The following is a 20,288-nucleotide window of genomic DNA, read 5'->3' on the forward strand; positions in this document are numbered from 1 at the left end:
TTTCTCCACTGATCATCAGAAGAAGGTTTTGCTTATTCTGGTTAATTCCATGTTGGGGTCGCTTTCTGCTTGATCTGTCATCTTAAAGGTGAAGTATGTAAGATTTTTATGTTAAAATACATTCTCTTAACCCAGTTTATTGTTCATTGACTACTATTAGTAGACCATTCAAAGTGTAAACATTGATCCTCTCAGGCACCATATAAACATTGAGAGCGGTTGGCTCAGATCTGTCAATCTCTTTCCAGCTCAACCTATAAGTGCAACAGTGCCTGTCCCTCTTTTCAGCGGCACTATTTTTTTCATTCATTTTTCTCATAGGAATTTTTTTTTTTAAAGTCTTCTTTAAAGAGTTATAAAGCCATAAACCAAGCCAATCAGATGCAAGGTGAATCACAACACTACAAACTTTGATTTAAAGCAAAGAAGTTTTAGAAAATCTTACAAAAAGCAAAGGTACAAAACTGTGTACCTAACAGCATTAGTGAGGGAAAGAACTACAGAAAAAGAGCAGAAGAAGAATAGACAATCTACACACCAACCCAAAACAACAGTTCAGATGGCACGCAAGAGCTTGTTAGTAGCCTCTATGCTGAGTTTTGATTCATTTTTGTGACGCGCTCCACAAACTTCACGGAAAGAAAACCAGGATGGCAGAAAGCGGCATCCTGTTCATTTTCTTTATTTTAAAAAAGGTTTTGTTTTTATTGTGTGTGTACACCCTTTACAACATTGAATGATGTCTTACTCTTATCTGTATGACCATAAATTATGGAGTATTTTAAGTTGTTTCCGCTGTTCTAATGGGACAAAATCATTTGGCATTGTTGCTGCTGGAAGAGGTGTTAGTGTGGCCAGCAGGGGGTGCTCACCCTGTGGTCTGTGTGGGTCCTAATGCCCCAGTATAGTGATGGGGACACTATACTGTAACAAGCATCATCCTTCGAGTGAGACATTAAAATGAGGTTCTGACTCTCTGTGGTCATTAAAAATCCCATGGCACTTCTCGTAAAGAGTAGGGGTGTAACTAGTCTCAGCCTCAGACGTCCCGCCCACAGACCGTTGGCTAAACGTCTGATGCATATGGCACATTTTTTGATTTTTGAAGTCGTCATCTGGTTGGTTGAATTCTACAGGATGTCCGGGAGACGTGTGTGCTGCGTTCTTTAACGGTCCGCCTGGAAACAAATGCCGTGATGCCAAACCCCCTCATGGAAGAAGAACGCTGTCATGTTTATAACTGTGACTATGAGCACTTACCAGGATCAACTAAACGCTGGATTTTCAAAAGTATCTAACGTTCACGGCTCCATTATTGCATTGTTGCAATGCCCTTAAATAAATAATTTATTAGATGCACACCGGTCTGTTATTGTAGGGACATCGACTTTATATTTCACACCCCTAAACATGACGTGGAACAAAGCGAACTGTGATTTGTTGCGTTACATGTCAGTCAAACGCCCTCTTGGGCGGTCCTTGGCCAGTGAAAGCTGCGATAGAGTCCAGACCTTCAGAAGGTCTGGCTACGCGAGACTAGGGTGTAACCCCAGTGTCCTGGCTAAATTCCCTCCATTGGCTCTTATCAGTCACGGCCTCCTAATAATCCCCATCCATTGGATTGGCTCTATCATTCTCTCTCTCCTGTCCATCTACAGCTGGTGTGTGGTGAACGCACTGTCATTGTACTGTGGCTGCCATTTGGTGTCATTTTCTGTACAGCATAATGGGTCATGTAGTTTTTCACCAGGAATTGGGGGCATGAAAATGCAAACTTTTGAAAATGGGTGAAATGTTGTGGAAGTGGGAAGAAACAGGCAGAAGCAAGGATCAATATGCAGGGATTTTAATGAAGCGGCAAAATAAACAAATAATGAGGAACACTGAGAACAAGGATCAAAAACTTGGGCAGAACAGCAGCCATACATGCACAACAACTGACCAAGTAACAAGGGAAACACAGGAGTTATATATATATACACAAGGGGTAACAAGCTTAACTACTGTAGGTAGTGGGTTTCAGTTAAATATGTAGCTCATATTACACTTCTTCCAGCACTAATAAAAAGTTTTACTTTGTGCAATTGTTTTTGCTGAACTTTATCCACCTTATGCCCTGCTGATTTATCAGTCTGACACTTCAGCTACTGAGCAATATAACCAAAAGACTTAGATGGGATATATTCTTCGCACAGACAGCAAGGAAAAGGTCATTGATGCCTCTTATCTTAGGATTTTCAAACATTTTAGCTTCATCCATAAATAATAGAATTGCAAAGAGCAAAAGTCACAGTGCATTGTCTGTCTATTTCCTGTTACTTCCAGAAGCATCATGCCCATTCAAACGACTGTTTATTTTGGACTGTTATTTGGAACAATAAGCTTCCAAGTAAATTTTTCTGTCTTCTTCTAAAATTAAGTTGCATGCATGGTTGTTTGTTGTCAAAATAAGAGTTTGTCTAAAAAATGGTGGCTGTTAAATTGTTATCCTTTCAGATGACTAAATTTGGTCATCAGTCCAGTCTGTAAAATTATTTGCTTTAAACTTACAATTTTGTCATTTACCTTTCAAAAGTTTGAGGTCGGTAAGATTTTTTTGAATTGTTTTTGAAAGAATTCCCCTATTCTCACCAAGGCTGTATTTATTTAAGATCTATTTAAGATCTATTTTAACATATTTGAAAATGTTAATTTAGTCCTGTGATGCAAAGCTGAATTTTCAGCATCATTACTCCAGTCTTCAGTGTCACATGATCCTTCAGAAATCATTCTAATGTGATGATTTGATGCTCAAGAAACATTTCTTATTATTATTATCAATGTTTAAAACAGTTGTGCTGCTTAATATTTTTGTGTGTAAACCATGCTTCATTTTTTCATGCTTCTTTTATAAATATAACGTTCAAAAGAACAGCATTTATTGAAATAGATATATTTTGTAACCATATGAATGCATTTTCTGTCAATTTTGATCGATTTAATGCATCCCTGCTGTCTTAATATTAATTTATAGTGTGTGTGTATGTGTGTGTGTACTGTATATAATAATAATTTTATCTTCTAAATTAAACTCCCAGTATCGTCATGTTCACTTAAACTAAACACAGTACAACCACACTGGCATATTCAGACAAGAGTCAAGTAATTAATTATGAAGGCAGATTTGAAAAGAAGATTGGGCAGCACATATTTAGAAAGTGCAGTACATTTTGAAGAATGTTTTTAAGAAATAAGTCAGAGATACCCTTTTGCCTTTCAAAATGTGTGTCCTTTGAACTACAAGAAGTCTCCGCGACTTTTGATTTAGTACTCAGAATGGAGGACAGTGATTAATTTATCATTATCACTAGCAGTTTAATGTTTCTCTCTATGTTTAGACTGGAGTTCACAGCAATAAAGGCTATTCAAAGATTTATAATTGGCCCCGCATTCCCTGAGCGAATGAGATAAAGTACAACCTTGTCGCATGTCACACAAAGTGGACTTTGCCATCCTTAAATAGTAACAGTGCTGTAAAATACGCTTTTTTTCTATTAAGTGGGAGTCTGAAATATCTGCTCCTTTGCTACCCTGTCTTTACTTGCTTACAGAACTGTCTCATTATCAACTCCCAGAATTAATATTACTGTCATTTGATTTGACCAGCTCCGTCTGAGGCCACAATTGACTGCTTTCCGTCCAGTCAATCACCCGTGTCCAATTAAACGATATGTCTCGGGAAAGTTGGGGAACTTCTCAACTCCTTTCTTCTTAGACGCTTTAAGCCAGTCAGCCTCTCTGAGCTGCAGTCACGCTCTGTAGACACCTGATTAATGCTCTCCACACCATGTCCGAGCAGCAGGGGAAGCTCATTGGACTCCACCTCCAAACACGGCCCCAGGAAGGACACAGGAGCTTAAGGGAGCAGAGCTTTGCAGCGACAGACAGAAACAGAGTGATTGCATTTACTTTTATCAACACACCTGATATATCTGCAGACCACTACAGCAAAATGCCATAAGACCTCCTGTAAAGCGGCGTTCATTTATTCAGCATCCCTGACGTCCAAATGAAATTGGAGGCTATTGATTTTTACTTGCTCGAATCCCCATTTCACAAATTTTTTCATTGACTTAGACTGTAGGAGAGTGTTTGTAAAACATATATTCCACCCACACTGGGGAGATCGAGATCCAGAGTAAGAGAAGAGGATGGTTTCAAATTAAATCCACAAATACAGCGAGCTGATAAAAACGCAGTCAGTTTCATTCAGAAATCCCACAAATTCAAGTGCTCATCACTATTGCTGATGCAGTAGATGCTTTTCTGTCCTCCAAATTTTCTAGTCCCTCTATGAGTTTTACCATAAATAATTTTAATAATATAATATGTATAATTCATTAGATATAAAAACAATTATAATACATTCAATTTTATAATATTTTTCTTGAATTAACTCTTTCCCAGCTTTTGACAAGGTTTTCCGTCATTTATGTCACAACACTTTCTGAATCCCGCCATTGACAATTATTTCCAGCAGTCATGGTAGGGGGCGTTGTTATGCATCTTCTAAAATAGTACAGCATCTCCGGATGCAAAAACAAGCGAAGAAGAAGATCTTTGTAAAACAGAAGGAGCAAATTAGAAGTTTGCCTATGCACAAGTACCCTGCTGAATAATCCAGCATAAACCAGCGTGAATTCCATGTTGCTCCAGGCTGGTTTATGATAGAGCTGGTATAGTGCTGGTCTAGCTGGTCCACCAACACTCCTGCTTCCCATGACCAGCAACCAGCATCCCATGCTGGTCCCAGCATGAAAAACATACTTTATGCTGGTGACCAGCAATGCTGGATTTATTAGCAGGGTAAGCTAGCGTGATCATCAAACATTCAACAGCATAAAAATCAAAACCGCCTGACCTTACCGAATGAAATGTCAAACCCACAAAGAAGTGCAACTGTGCAAGCTTTAGGGGTGTTGATGGACTTGATCTATGTTTTGATAATCATTCTGAATTTGATTCGGTTGAAGTCTTTGACAAAAACATGATTTCCTTAGCTTTTGTTCAAAATGTTTTTTTTTTGTTTGTTTTTTTTAAAATGAAACTTACCCACATTCAAGCGTTGATAAAAAAGAATGAATGAAGCAGAGGCTCTGTTCTTTTGTTTGATATATTGACTGTTAACATATGCATACAACTAAATATTCTGGGGACCATGAAAGTTTTGTGAATATGATCAAAAAGGCTACCTCTGGTAACTTAACCCTCTATAGTACGGTGTTGCCTCCAGGCAACATGGTCTATTTTAGTTTGTTTTTAATGAAATAAGTCACCGATTGATTGATCAAACGTATCTCAGGACAGAATAACACAAATACTAATCAATAAAAGTGCAAAAAACAGGGGTCCGTTTTGTGTCCTGTTTCAGCACATGTGCAGTCACATGGCTCCATATTTTCTCCAATGAAAAGTGCTTTTTTCACTTGTTTGTATCCATTTAATCACCCACAAAAAATACGAGTCACCTTCACTGGCAAGTAAAGAAGTATTTTTAAGAACTTTACATTAAATATCATCAAATGTTTTAGAGAAAATAACAAAAAACTGTGTGTTGCCTCAAGGCAACATTGTACCATAATGGAATCGCATAAGGCCATAAAGGTATAATAGGTTTGAATACAAATGTATTATATTTTTAAGGAAAAGAGTGAGAATTATCTAAATATATTTGCATTTTCACATGATTTTGTAATACACTTATAAGAATAGTAATTCACATACTATATCTGCATATATTATGATCTGCACATTTTCTATAGCACTTCAAAAAAGTATAAAACACACGCAGCACTGGCATTTGATGAGGGTGAGGATGAGGGGTCATACTGTGATGAGGAAGATGAAATCATAGTGACAATACGTCAGGGAGAGAGTGAGGGTGAGAGAGAAGATGGAGATGAAGATGAAGATGGATATGATAACTTGATATAATAACATCATAATATGATGGTTTGGTAATACTTGTGTTCCACTATGGTACAATGTTGCCTGAGGGCAACAGCTGGATATAAAATGTTACTTTTTATTGAATATGAAACTTTTAATACATTAAAAACTGGATACATTTGTTTGTTCAAGTGTCTAGTTAAAGAAATTTATGTTTTCAATAAATATATTTCTTTTTTCTACATGAAAATGCCAAATGTTTCAATTTTTCCTCGAGGCAACAAACTTATAAAAAATAAATAAATTCAAAATTTATGAAAATGTTTATTGATATTGTTAAAGTGTCCAATTTTAAGCAGGAAAACAACACAAATAATTTTTTCCTCATTGATATCATATTGCGTACCATGAAATGCTGGTTAATGAATCTTTAGCCTCCTCATATACTGTATACAAAGAAATACTCATTTTCAACTGTAACCTCAAATGCTTTCATATAAAATTGTGTCGTCCCTTTGAAGTTGCTTGTATGTATTTTTGTCAGGGTGTCCCTGCTGTTCATGTTGATTCATTGCATTACAGTAGGTGAAGTGAAGCCTGTAGCCCTTCTGATTGGGGTGTTAATGTAATTCATTTATTCATACATCTGTGTGCATGATTTATTCACCCAGAATAACATTCATCCCTAATTTTGTCATAATGCTCATCCAATAATTGGCATAACTATTTTTTAAATGTCATCTGTCTTGATTTCATGTCTCGTTTAACAAGGAAAACACACACACACACACACACACACACACATATTCTCATTCACTTTACCTGAGTTGAGTATATGAGGCACACACATCCTTAAACCCATTTAATTGGCTGCGATGGTTAGTGTTAGTTAATTGATATGACTCATATGTCCTCATGGACCTGTACTCCTCAATACCATTTTAATGACCTTTGAAAGTTTTGCCAGAAACAACTCATTAATTTTCATAGATGGAGATCAGGAAGTGTTAATGTAGTCATGTGTCACTGCAAGATTTAAAGAATGCAGTGGTGGTGCTGTTTATTCAACAATTTGTTTAGACAAGTAGAATGTGCTGGCTTGAAAACATCCATAGAAGGCGTAGAACTGTGATCGCTTTGGACTGCTCCAGGCTTGTAAGAAGTTATTAACAACTTGCATAATGGCCAGAATTTGACACTTTGTGTCCTGTTTTAGATTGAAAAACATTCTTAAGGACAATTCACACTACACCAACAGACGGCGATAGACACTTTTTGTCTGATAGACACTGGTTTGTCAAATCTGCATTTGTAGGGTCTTGGAATGTCTGAAGTGATGTACTATAATCTCGTGATTGTCGGCGTCACTTGGAACTTCATTTATATTATTGTAATTCTCTTCCTATTGATGTAGCGATGCAACAAAAAATCACAGTTATTTGGTTTCAAAGGAAGGGAATTAATAAATAGGTTGCTTTTAAAAGGTGACCTGACATCTAACTAAATCATTAACTAGTCTATTTTTCACGCTGAGTAATGATCTTTTAAAATTTTATTGCTAACACTTATGTCATAAACACCTTGTGATACTTTTAATTGTGTTGATATAATATGTTTGTGACAATGTCTATATTGACCATTCCAATTGGCCAATTGACCATTCTTGAGTCACACACAGACAAACAACTATTAACAATTAACGAATGTTAACAATAACAATTTTATTTGCTGTTTTTGTTTTTCTGACACAAGCAAATAAAATTGGCAAATAAAAGAAAAATGGTAAAAGAAAGCAATTGCATAATTTATCCATGCCACAATGCACTCTGAGAGTCAGTAATTCTAAGTCATTATACTAAGTCAAGAGTAAATCTAAAGTAAATTATTAAGTACTCTCTACATCTCTTACAGATATTCTGACTATAGCTGCATATAACTGCAAACAAAAAAAAACAAAAAAAAAAGGGGGAGAAGCAGTATATATATATATATATATATATATATGTATAGAGTCAAACCAAAAATTATTCAGACATTTTTTATTAGGGCCCAAGCACCGATGGTGTGAGGACCCTATTGGAATTGTTCCGTTTATTATTATTCTTCCGCTTCTTCTTCTTCTTCTTCTTCTTCTCCCAAATGAATCGCATTTTTGAGGGCCTAAACATGCTCGAAAACTCATGAAACTTTGCACACGCTTCAGAAGTGGTGAAAATTTACGTCTGTTATGGGTCTCAGAATTAGGCGTGGCAAAATGGCTCGATAGCGCCACCTACAAAATTTCAATGAAGTGCCCCTTGCACCACGTTTCACGTACAGGTATGAAATTCAGCAAACACATGTAACAGCCCAATCCCTACAAAAAAGTCTCCTGGAGCAAAGTCTGAAAACCAACAGGGAGTCAGATATTTTGAATTTTCTCTGCAAAATTTCTGCACTTTTTGCCATTTCCAGATGTTGTACTTTAATGAACTCCTCCTAGAGCTTTTATCAGATCAACATCATATTTGGTCAGTCTAATCTTAAGGCCTTTGCGACGTCCGATCTGCAAAGTCCGATCTGCTCCAAACCTCACATGTTTGATAATAGTCCTGGCCTGAAGACATCTACATGGCAATAGTCAGTTAAGGTCAAAGCGCCACCTGTTGGCAGCAGGAAGTCTGGCACTTTGAAATGACTTGGCCATAATTCTCCTGTATTTACTCGCTTACATGCATGTCGCCCACTGTTCACTGTTTTCCTAAGGCCGCCGGGTGGCGGTGAGCCCGGGTGCGTGGGCCCTTTCATCGCTGCTTGCAGCTTTAATATTTTTGATATATTGTTACTAGTGGGTGCAGGACACTATAGTTCATTTAGGTAAGTAAGGATAGCAAAATAAAGTAAACTGTGACAAATTATACCCAAAAATTCTTCAGTGGACTACAAGTAAAATTGATTAAAATTTGGAACCAAAAATTATTCAGACACTTTGACCTAACCATGTTTTGCTTAAGTGTTATCTGACATAATTAAGATTATTTTTTTCTGACACCGTTAAACTCTGAGATCTTGTCATATTTTATTACCATTTTTTTTTAAACTATAGTGAATAAACTGTAATAATGAATGAAATGTTCAAGGTGTCTGAATAAATTTTGGTTTGACAGTATATATATTAAGCCATATGGCTTAATGAAATGATCAAATCAAAAAGGATGTAATTTATTTATATAAATAAATATTGATAGCAGCATCTAAGCAGCAGCAACATAATATGAGATGTTACATTTTTATCAAACCGCAGTTTCACCCCAACTTCCTGTAGGAAAACCGGACAGAAAACTGTGCTTATCAAGTACTTCATGTGTATTTTATCCAGAACAACAGAAGAACAAATGAGAAAAGACATGAAAGACCTTCCTAAAGACAGTCTGATTACAACATGCTTGATTTTAAGATGTCTGGAGGTCTGGCACTAACAAGCATCCAAGCAGCTGTCACTGTCTTTCTGTGCAGTTATCACAGCTTTTCACTGATCTAGGTCAAGGCTGCTGGCAGAACTACAGGAGCAATTGAGCCAAATTTTGCATTTAAACAGAAAGAGTCTGATGACGAGGCCTGGTTTGTTTCATGTGCCAGACGTTTTCTAGTTTTGTCAATTTGTGAAATGTCAGTGCGTCTGTGCTAATGAAAAGCAAAGCATCAAAGATGCTGTATTTGTGAACGGCATGGCATTACAATGTACACATTAAACCTTTTGTACTGAGATTAGTTTTATCATTAACTTCTGTTCATTTTAATTAGATTCCTCCATTCCTTTACATTTCACTTTTTTTGCAGTTTAATTCAATTAACTCAGTCTTTTCAAATGTTAGCTTTTAATTTGAATTCTGTTCTTTGCATGTGCCAACTTGGATGTGTCATTTCCTCCATCAAAAGAGCTCTGAGAGGATATACTGTAAGAAGTGATGAATTAAAAAAAAAAAAATAAATAAATAAATATATATATATATATATATATATACAAACCCGATTCCAAAAAAGTTGGGACACTGTACAAATTGTGAATAAAAAAGGAATGCAATAATTTACAAATCTCATAAACTTATATTTTATTCACAATAGAATATAGATAACATATCAAATGTTGAAAGTGCGACATTTTGAAATGTCATGCCAAATATTGGCTCATTTTGGATTTCATGAGAGCTACACATTCCAAAAAAGTTGGGACAGGTAGCAATAAGAGGCCGGAAAAGTTAAATGTACATATAAGGAACAGCTGGAGGACCAATTTGCAACTTATTAGGTCAATTGGCAACATGATTGGGTATAAAAAGAGCCTCTCAGAGTGGCAGTGTCTCTCAGAAGTCAAGATGGGCAGAGGATCACCAATTCCTCCAATGCTGCGGCGAAAAATAGTGGAGCAATATCAGAAAGGAGTTTCTCAGAGAAAAATTGCGAGTTTGAAGTTATCATCATCTACAGTGCATAATATCATCCAAAGATTCAGAGAATCTGGAACAATCTCTGTGCGTAAGGGTCAAGGCCGGAAAACCATACTGGATGCCCGTGATCTTCGGGCCCTTAGACGCACTGCATCACATACAGGAATGCTACTGTAATGGAAATCACAACATGGGCTCAGGAATACTTCCAGAAAACACTGTCGGTGAACACAATCCACCGTGCCATTCGCCGTTGCCTGCTAAAACTCTATAGGTCAAAAAAGAAGCCATATCTAAACATGATCCAGAAGTGCAAGCGTTTTCTCTGGGCCAAGGCTCATTTAAAATGGACTGTGGCAAAGTGGAAAACTGTTCTGTGGTCAGACGAATCAAAATTTGAAGTTCTTTTTGGAAAACTGGGACGCCATGTCATCCGGACTAAAGAGGACAAGGACAACCCAAGTTGTTATCAGCGCTCAGTTCAGAAGCCTGCATCTCTGATGGTATGGGGTTGCATGAGTGCATGTGGCATGGGCAGCTTACACATCTGGAAAGGCACCATCAATGCTGAAAGGTATATCCAAGTTCTAGAACAACATATGCTCCCATCCAGACGTCGTCTCTTTCAGGGAAGACCTTGCATTTTCCAACATGACAATGCCAGACCACATACTGCATCAATTACAACATCATGGCTGTGTAGAAGGATCCGGGTACTGAAATGGCCAGCCTGCAGTCCAGATCTTTCACCCATAGAAAACATTTGGTGCATCATAAAGAGGAAGATGCGACAAAGAAGACCTAAGACAGTTGAGCAACTAGAAGCCTGTATTAGACAAGAATGGGACAACATTCCTATTCCTAAACTTGAGCAACTTGTCTCCTCAGTCCCCAGACGTTTGCAGACTGTTATAAAAAGAGGGGATGCCACACAGTGGTAAACATGGCCTTGTCCCAACTTTTTTGAGAGGTGTTGATGCCATGAAATTTAAAATCAACTTATTTTTCCCTTAAAATGATACATTTTCTCAGTTTAAACATTTGATATGTCATCTATGTTGTATTCTGAATAAAATATTGAAATTTGAAACTTCCACATTATTGCATTCCTTTTTTATTCACAATTTGTACAGTGTCCCAACTTTTTTGGAATCGGGTTTGTGTGTGTATATATATATATATATATATATATGGAAGAGTGTAGCAGTAATCTGACATCAGCAGAAATTTTACGTACAGAAGCTGCCCAAGGTCAGTCTCACAGATTGTGTTTTAGCATTTTTAAAATGTCATTTTAACTGTACCCATCACCCTTCAGTCCTCCATTCTGCACGTTCATCTGAATGCTCCAGCGTCCTGTCAAGGCTTCTGGAGTGTGGGCCACGTTTCTCCTGCCAAACGTCTGGGCTTGCCCTGGGCTCTTTCTCTTCCACTTTCCCTCATTTCTTCTATTCCTTCAGAAAGCTCCAGTCTGTCTAGATTAAAGACGGTGTGAAATTGATGCTTGGATGCTTTCAAAGGGCTTCTGCTTTATCTTATTTTCCGTAAAGCCTCAAACCTCACTTTGCACCCTTATCAGTACGTCCCTGAGTAATCTTTGATGGCACTACCGTATTTATTTATTTATTTATTTTGTCCTAAAATAGAATATCTAGTATATCTCTAGATGTTGAGATATAATCATCTCTTACAGACATTCTGACTACAGCTGCATAATGACTTTAAATGTTTTTAAAAGGGAGAAGCAGTACACACACCACACACACACACACATATATTCCCATTTTTCCAAATCTTCCCAGATTGTTCTGAACTATTTTCAAATAGTCATTTAAAATATTTTTTATTTTTCATGCTCTCCCCTATAAAACTACCCAATCATATTAGAATGTTTAGTTTTAGCTATATAATCATCTGGTTATAATTTATTTTTTATATACCACAATACATATATATACATAAATATTAATTGCAATTTTAAATAATATTAATAATAACAAGTAGTAGTAGTAGTAGTAATGTGGAAGTCATCCTTCTTACAGCAAAAATCTGTTTCTTTTTATTAATTCCATGATTTATTGGATTTATAAAAATCAACAGAAATTGTCACACAATTGTTTTTTCATGTATAATTATCCTTATCATCTATATCCTCATCTATTATCCTCATCTACTATCCTCAAGTCCAATAAATAGATAAAAGCAATTACATGTGAAGAAAAAAAAAAAAAAAAAAAACTTTCTCTATTTTCCCCTCCATGATTCATTGACCAAAATTACATTTTTGTTGGACGCCCTCAAACAACAATAACAGCACATATATGTTTCATGTATAAGTACTTTATTTTTAAATACTGCTTCAGTATGTTACATTTAAAAACTAAACAAAAAACTCAGTTTATAGGTTATACAAAACTTTAATCTGCATGTGCTCTATTGTGGATCTAATACTGTCCTACTTTTGCATGTTCCCTCTACAATTTACTTTTAATTGCTTCTTACAATCATTAGATTGAGCTCAAAAAACTCCACAGAGCATTCAAAACGGCCTATTCATTATGTGTTATTGGTTCATTCCTACTTTTTTTAAAAAAAATTTAAAGTAAATAAATAAATTATAAGCAGCATGGGGGACTACTGTATATTATTGTTATCGTTCCAATGTGCTAAAACTAAACTAGATTTTATACCACACTGTACTTAATGCACAATTCATGTGCAATTTATAACATAAATATTCATTATATATTTTCCATTTAATCATCAGATTGAAAAGTACACAGAAGTCACTTCGAGTTGTTTTGTTCCTTTTCTCGACATTGACCCATCACTGACGGTGGGTGTAACAGTCTCACGCTGTGAATGGAAATCATGTCCCAAAAGGTAAATGAAAACATTCCTTAATGTCACATTCAAATTGCTACACCTCCTGATGTTAACAGCCTTTTCTAATGAAATGATTATTATTCAGATGCGCAGGGCCCTCTGCAATCATCTACTATTGCAGAGTCATTAACATGAAAGTAGAGGCTGTGCATGCATGAGGTACATTCAATTAAAAGACTTCAGGATGGAAGAATTGTCAGGATGAGCTCAGGTTTCAAAGTCTGTAAGAAGATTATCCAACAAGTGGCAAAGTTACAAAACCTCTAACTCTGATGGACAGGGCAAATTGACACCTCTGGTTATATGCAAAGCCAACTAGACTGATTTAAATAGATCTCACTTTTTAGTGTATTTTATGTATTTGTTGGAAAATCCAACTTCAACCTTTAGTCTACCTTCTGGCGACGAGAATACTTTTTGTGTGCAAAAACAAAACAAAAATAACGACTTTATTCAACACTTGGAACAGTTGTCATACATAGTGAACTCAGTGCAGGCTTCCTTGTTTACGTCCGAACTCTAACTCAGTATTGGCCGACGCTGAACACATGAGCAGCACGACGCATGCATGTGATGCTGAACCAGGATCCGTCTAATAATGAGCCGGCATTCAGATGTAAACAAGAAAGCCTGCACTGAGTCACTATGTATGACAACGGTTCAAATTGTTGAATTATCTATAATTATATATAAATTTAAATAAAATGAAAACTAAAAGACTTTCAAATCACATGAGCCAATATTTTATTCACAATAGAACATAGATAGAACATAGATTTTAAAATTTTATGCACAAAATGAGCTCATTTCAAATTTGATGCCTGCTACAGGTCTCAAAATAGTTGGGACGGGGGCACGTTTACCATGGTGTAGCATCTCCTCTTCTTTTCAAAACAGTTTGAAGACGTCTGGGCATCGAGGTTATGAGTTTCTGGACTTTTGGTGTTGGAATTTGGTCCCATTCTTGATTGATATAGGTTTCCAGCTGCTGAAGAGTTGCTGGTCGTCTATCGTTTATTGATGCGCCAAATGTTCTCTATAGGTGAAAGATCTGGACTGCAGGCAGGCCAATTCAGCACCTGGACTCTTCTACGACAAAGCCATGCTGTTGTAATAGCTGTAGTATGTGGTTTTGTCCTGCTGAAATGCACAAGGCCTTCATTGAAATAGACGTCATCTGAAGGGGAGGATATGTTGCTCTAAAACCTTTATATACCTTTCAGCATTCATAGTGTCTTCCAAAACATGCAAGCTGCCCATACTGTATGCACTTATGCACCCCCATACCATCAGAGATGCTGGCTTTTGAACTGAACGCTGATAACACGCTGGAAGGTCTCCCTGCTCTTTAGCCCGGAGGACACGGCGTCCATGATTTCCAACAAGAATGTAAAATTTGGACTCGTCTGACCATAGAACACTTTTCCACTTTGAAACAGTCCATTTTAAATGAGCCTTGACCCACAGGACACGATGGCACTTCTGACCCTGTTCACATATGGCTTCCTTTTTGCATGATAGAGCATTAGTTGGCATCTGCAGATGGCACGGCGGATTGTGTTTACCGACAGTGATTTCTGGAAGTATTCCTGGGCCCATTTATTAATGTCATTGACACAATCATGCCAATGAGTGATGCAGTGTTGTCTGAGGGCCCGAAGACCACGGGCATTCAATAAAAGTCTTCAGCCTTATCCCTTACGCACAGAGTTCCCTTTCATGGGAACATCGACGCTGCGTTGAATCGCATTGGGATCACCTCTGCGTGATTACGTCTTGAAGCACTCGTGAAATCGAACCAATAGTGTGACGGGACGTCAGAGCGGGTGACGTCACGGACCAGGAAACTATAAAGCACCCCTGAGAACAAAGAACGCCAGCTTCTGTGTCTTCAGCAGCGCTCTGTGTTTTCGTGTGTCTTATTTGGTGTTGTCTGTCCGCTATACATACAGAAAACGAATATCTCTTCGTCCGAGGACAAGAGCAGACTTTCGTTTCACCAAGCACTTATAATATAATATATATATATATATATAAGTTAAGACACTTATTATGGCGACAAGCAAGCAGCAGTTTGTCAAGTGTGTTCCTCCCTGCCCTCGCTTCATCACGGGCGGGGATACACACGAGATGTGCGTTGCTTGCTTGGGAGTGGAGCATGCCCAGGCAGCTCTCGAGGGAGCTGTCTGCGTGCATTGTGAGAAGCTAACGCTCCGTATACTCCGTTCACGCCGGGCGTTCTTCGACAAAGAGAAAGAAGGCGCCGCGGCGAGTGTTCCCCAGGGATCGGGTCCCGCTGCTGCTGAGGCACAGCGACGGCTTCATTCCTGGGGTTCACAAATGGATCTGGTGGAGGGGTTAGAGACGGGCCCAGCCTTATCTCGGCCCTCACCTGCCAGATCCAGTGTCTCTCCCCTGGTTGTGGAAGCACGCGCTGCGGTTTCTTCCCCCAGGAGAGAGGCACCGGCGCTTCATCTATCCAGCTCTGAGGAGTTGGATGTGATGAGCGTCGAAGCTGGAGAGGAGGTCTCGCCATCCTCATCTCCAGCATATGAGGAGCTGTTGGAGGTTGTGACGCGGGCGGTGGCCAAATTAAATATCGACTGGCCAGCCGAAAGACCTGAAATGCGGCAAAAGAGCAAGTTAGATGAGCGCTTTTTGCCCGCCCGGTCACAGCCTCAGCGTCGGGGATTGCCGTTCTTCCCCGATCTCCACACCGAGGTGTCGAGATCGTGGCAGAAGCCGGCTCAATATAGAGTTTACAGCCCCCAAACATCTATATATTCTAACATCGTGGGGCTGAAACAGTATGGTTATGGGACGATGCCCCGGGTTGAAGAGACGCTCGCGGGCTATCTCTCGCCTGAGTCCGCGTCGTCCCTTAAATCCCCGACGCTGCCCACCAGGCCATTACGTACAACATCGGCCTTGGTGGGCAAAGCTTATGCCTCAGCAGGTCAGGCTGCAGCCTGCTTACACACAATGTCGATCCTGCAAGCCTACCAGGCCGACCTGCTGGGGGAAATTGACGAAAGCGGTGAGGCGAGTTTTGAGACCATCCAGGAACTGCGAAAGGCCACCGATTTAGCTCTCCGGGCCACCAAGAGGCACTTATGGCTAAATCTTTCTGACATTAGAGAAAGAGATAAAGGCGTGCTGCTAGATTCACCTCTGTCTCCCCTGGGCCTCTTCGGCGATTCTGTCACCTCGGTCGTCGAGAGGTTCCAGGAGGCCAAAAAACAGTCAGCGGCCTTTCAAAAGTTCCTCCCTCGCCGCTCTCTCCCTGCCGAGGCTGCTGAGCGGGAGCAGCCTCGGCCATCTACCAGCTCCTCATCTGCGCATAGAGCGCAGCAAAAACAAAGTGTCGCCACCCGTGCTTCCCCGCAAAGATCTTGGGGACCGGGGCGGGCGACGCAGTCGAAGCCTTCCAAGGGTAAGACAGATCTGCGGACTGTCATTATCTCTAGGAAGGCTTCGAAGAAGTCCTGACGCCAGGCGCACAGGACTTCTGAGGGCAGCCCCCTCCGAAGAGGGTCCTGTATTAAGATCTATAAAGTTAACCCCTCTTCGGTGCCCTCAAGGGGCCGTTCTGCCAACCCTGCCACCTTGTGTGCTTCAGGGCGCAGCGGTCCCCACCGACCCTCCGAGGAGGGTCGGCCAGCGTCTGATTCGGCTGTTCTCTGCCGGTGCGCCGCTTCAGGGCGCCGAATCAGATGCTCAAATAACACCAGAGGCCAGCCTCGAGAGGCTGGTTCCCTTAGTAGAATTTCTAGAAGAATGGAAACGTCTTCCCAATATTTCTCGATGGGTGCTGCTCACAATAGAAAAGGGTTACAAAATACAGTTCGGGTTTCGCCCGCCTCAGTTCAAAGGGGTCCTTCCTACAGTGGTGGGTCGCGAGCAGTCTCTGGTTATGGAACAAGAAGTTATGACACTCTTGCAAAAAGGAGCTATAGAAAGGGTTCCTCCTCCCAGCAAGCAGTCAGGGTTTTACAGCCGTTACTTCATCGTTCCGAAGAAGGATGGAGGGTTGCGTCCTATTCTAGATTTGCGCATGTTAAATCGTTCAGTGCAAAAGCTCAAGTTCAAGATGCTTACACTCAAACAGATCACTACACAGATCAGGTCCGAGGACTGGTTTGTGACAATAGATCTGAAAGACGCTTACTTTCATGTGTCAATCCATCCTTCGCATTGGAAGTTCCTCAGGTTTGCTTTCGGGGGCGAAGCTTACCAATACAAGGTTCTTCCGTTCGGCCTGTCTCTTTCACCCCGCACCTTCACGAAGTGCGTGGATGCAGCTCTGGCTCCCCTGAGACTCCAGGGCATCCGCGTACTAAATTATATCGACGATTGGTTGATTCTAGCTCAGTCAGAGCAACAAGCAGTTCAACATCGAGATGTAGTTCTGTCACAAATGAGAAGGTTAGGGCTGAGACTCAATGCCAAGAAGAGCGTACTTCTTCCAGCACAAACTTCCAATTATCTAGGAGTAGTCTGGGATTCCACCACGATGCAGGCACGTCTGTCTCCTGCTCGGGTGAATGCCATTCTCTCAGCCGTGAAAGGGGTGAAATTAGGCCAGTCACTCACTGTGAAACAGTTTCAGAGACTGTTGGGTCTGATGGCAGCTGCGTCCAGCGTGATACCTTTTGGCCTGCTGCACATGAGACCCCTACAGTGGTGGCTCAGGACCAAGGGGTTTTCTCCGAGGGGAAACCCTTTCCGCATGATCAAGGTCACGCGGCGATGCCTTCGTGCCTTAGTTATGTGGAAGAAGCCTTGGTTCTTGTCCCAGGGACCTGTGCTGGGAGCTCCTTGTCGTCGCGTAATGCTAACGACGGATGCGTCTCTCACGGGCTGGGGGGCGATCATGAGTGGTCGCTCGGCTCAGGGTCTTTGGGAGGACCATCATCGTTCCTGGCACATAAATCGGCTGGAAATGATGGCGGTATTTCGAGCACTCAAATACTTCCTCCCAGACCTTTGGGGCCACCATGTGTTAGTTCGCACAGACAACATGTCGGTGGTTTCCTACATCAACCATCAGGGGGGTCTGAGGTCTCGCCAGCTGTGCAAGTTATCCCATCAGATCCTCCTGTGGTCCCAGGGGAAGCTTCTCTCTTTGAGAGCAGCTTATATCCCAGGGCATCAAAATGTGGGGGCAGACATCCTGTCGAGACAGGGGCCGAGGCCCGGGGAGTGGAGACTCCACCCCGAGGTGGTGGAGCTCGTTTGGAAAAAATTCGGTCGTGCAGAAGTCGATCTGTTTGCCTCGAAAGAGACCTCTCATTGCCCGTTGTGGTATTCCCTGACCCATCCAGCCCCGCTGGGGTTGGATGCCATGGTACAGGCGTGGCCGAGGCTGCGTCTGTACGCATTTCCCCCGATTGCTCTGCTCCCAGGAGTTCTGGAGAGGGTTCGCCGGGACGGGGTCCGTCTCATATTAATAGCCCCGTTCTGGCCGACCCGGATATGGTTCTCGGATCTAGTGTCCCTATTAGAGAGCTCCCCCATGGAGATTCCAATCAGGCAGGATCTCCTGTCTCAGGCGGGCGGCACAATAATTCACCCCCGCCCGGAGTTGTGGAAACTGTGGGCTTGGCCTCTGAGGGGGCCGAGCTCATAGAATCCGGTCTCTCAACTGAGGTTGTGGAGACCATACTCCACTCCAGAGCTCCGTCCACGAGAAAACTTTATGCATATAAGTGGAAGCTGTTTGCTACTTGGTGTAGCCGATCTCAGGTGGACCCGTTCCACTCATCCATCAGTCATGTACTGCAATTTCTCCAAGAGAAATTCTCGGATGGCCTATCCCCTTCTACATTGAAGGTATATATTGCAGCTATTTCCGCCTATCATGCACCTTTGGGGGGCATTTCTGTGGGAAAGAACCCCCTAGTCATACGTTTTCTCCGTGGTACCCAGAGGCTGAGGCCTGCTGTGCGTACAAGAACTCCGTCCTGGGACTTGGCTATTGTATTGGAAGGGTTGGCTGCGGCTCCCTTTGAACCTTTAGAGGAAGTATCTGAAAAGTTCCTCACTCTGAAAACTATATTTCTGTTGGCTATATCATCTCTCAAAAGAATTGGAGATCTACAAGCACTTTCTGTTGCTCCTTCATGCTTGGAATTTGCGCCTGGAATGGTCAAGGCTTTCCTGCATCATAGACCGGGGTATATACCCAAGGTCCCCACCAATGTCCCGGGGCCCATTGTTCTGCAGGCCTTTTGTCCTCCACCCTTTTCAGATGCGGATCAGGAGAAACTAAATCTGCTATGCCCGGTGAGGGCTTTAGACACTTATGTCCACAGAGCTGCCCTGTGGCGCAAGACCGATCAGTTGTTTGTCTGTTACGGGTCCCCTAAGAAAGGGGGCCCAGCGTCTAAGCAGAGAATGAGCAAGTGGGTGGTCGAGGCCATCTCTCTTGCCTATGAATCGTCCGGACAGCCTTCACCTTTGGCTGTCCGGGCACACTCCACCAGAGGTATGGCTGCTTCAAAAGCTTTGTTCTCGGGAGTTCCCATCAGCGAGATCTGTGATGCGGCTGGGTGGTCATCTCAGCACACCTTTATTAGGTTTTACAACCTTCATTTGGGCTCCACTCCGGGGTCCGCGGTGCTCTCGTCCCAAAGTTAACAGGACAGGCACTTGGTCCTATGGCCTAGTTGGGATAGGGTTCCCAATGCGATTCAACGCAGCGTCGATGTTCCCATGAAAGGGAACGTCTCGGGTTACATCTGTAACCCTGGTTCCCTGAATAGGGAACGAGACGCTGCGTTGCTCAGCCATACTCCCTGCGCACCTGTGAGCGTCTGCTTCATCCACATCAGAAGCTGGCGTTCTTTGTTCTCAGGGGTGCTTTATAGTTTCCTGGTCCGTGACGTCACCCGCTCTGACGTCCCGTCACACTATTGGTTCGATTTCACGAGTGCTTCAAGACGTAATCACGCAGAGGTGATCCCAATGCGATTCAACGCAGCGTCTCGTTCCCTATTCAGGGAACCAGGGTTACAGATGTAACCCGAGACGATTTCTCCAGTTTCT

At 41.3% G+C, this 20,288-nt stretch overlaps 1 protein-coding gene across 1 annotated transcript; it reads left to right on the forward strand.

Annotated features, from left to right (window-relative positions):
- Window positions 1–15,743: 15,743 nt before the first annotated feature.
- LOC127507586 (uncharacterized) lies at window positions 15,744–20,017 on the forward strand. Its single transcript, XM_051884807.1, has 2 exons — window positions 15,744–15,809; window positions 16,405–20,017. The coding sequence occupies exons 1-2, from the start codon at window positions 15,744–15,746 to the stop codon at window positions 18,868–18,870; spliced, it is 2,532 nt and encodes an 843-aa protein (XP_051740767.1). The 3' UTR covers window positions 18,871–20,017.
- Window positions 20,018–20,288: the final 271 nt, after the last annotated feature.

The sequence above is a fragment of the Ctenopharyngodon idella genome, chromosome 3, assembly GCF_019924925.1.
Source record: "Ctenopharyngodon idella isolate HZGC_01 chromosome 3, HZGC01, whole genome shotgun sequence".
NCBI lineage: Eukaryota > Metazoa > Chordata > Actinopteri > Cypriniformes > Xenocyprididae > Ctenopharyngodon > Ctenopharyngodon idella.

Coding starts and splice junctions, on each gene's coding strand:
- LOC127507586 (XM_051884807.1), top strand. CDS start 15,744: ATGAGCGTCGAAGCTGGAGAGGAGGTCTCGCCATCCTCATCTCCAGCA. Junction 15,810..16,404: donor CATATGAGGAGCTGTTGGAG/GTTGTGACGCGG, acceptor GCGTGCTGCTAG/ATTCACCTCTGTCTCCCCTG.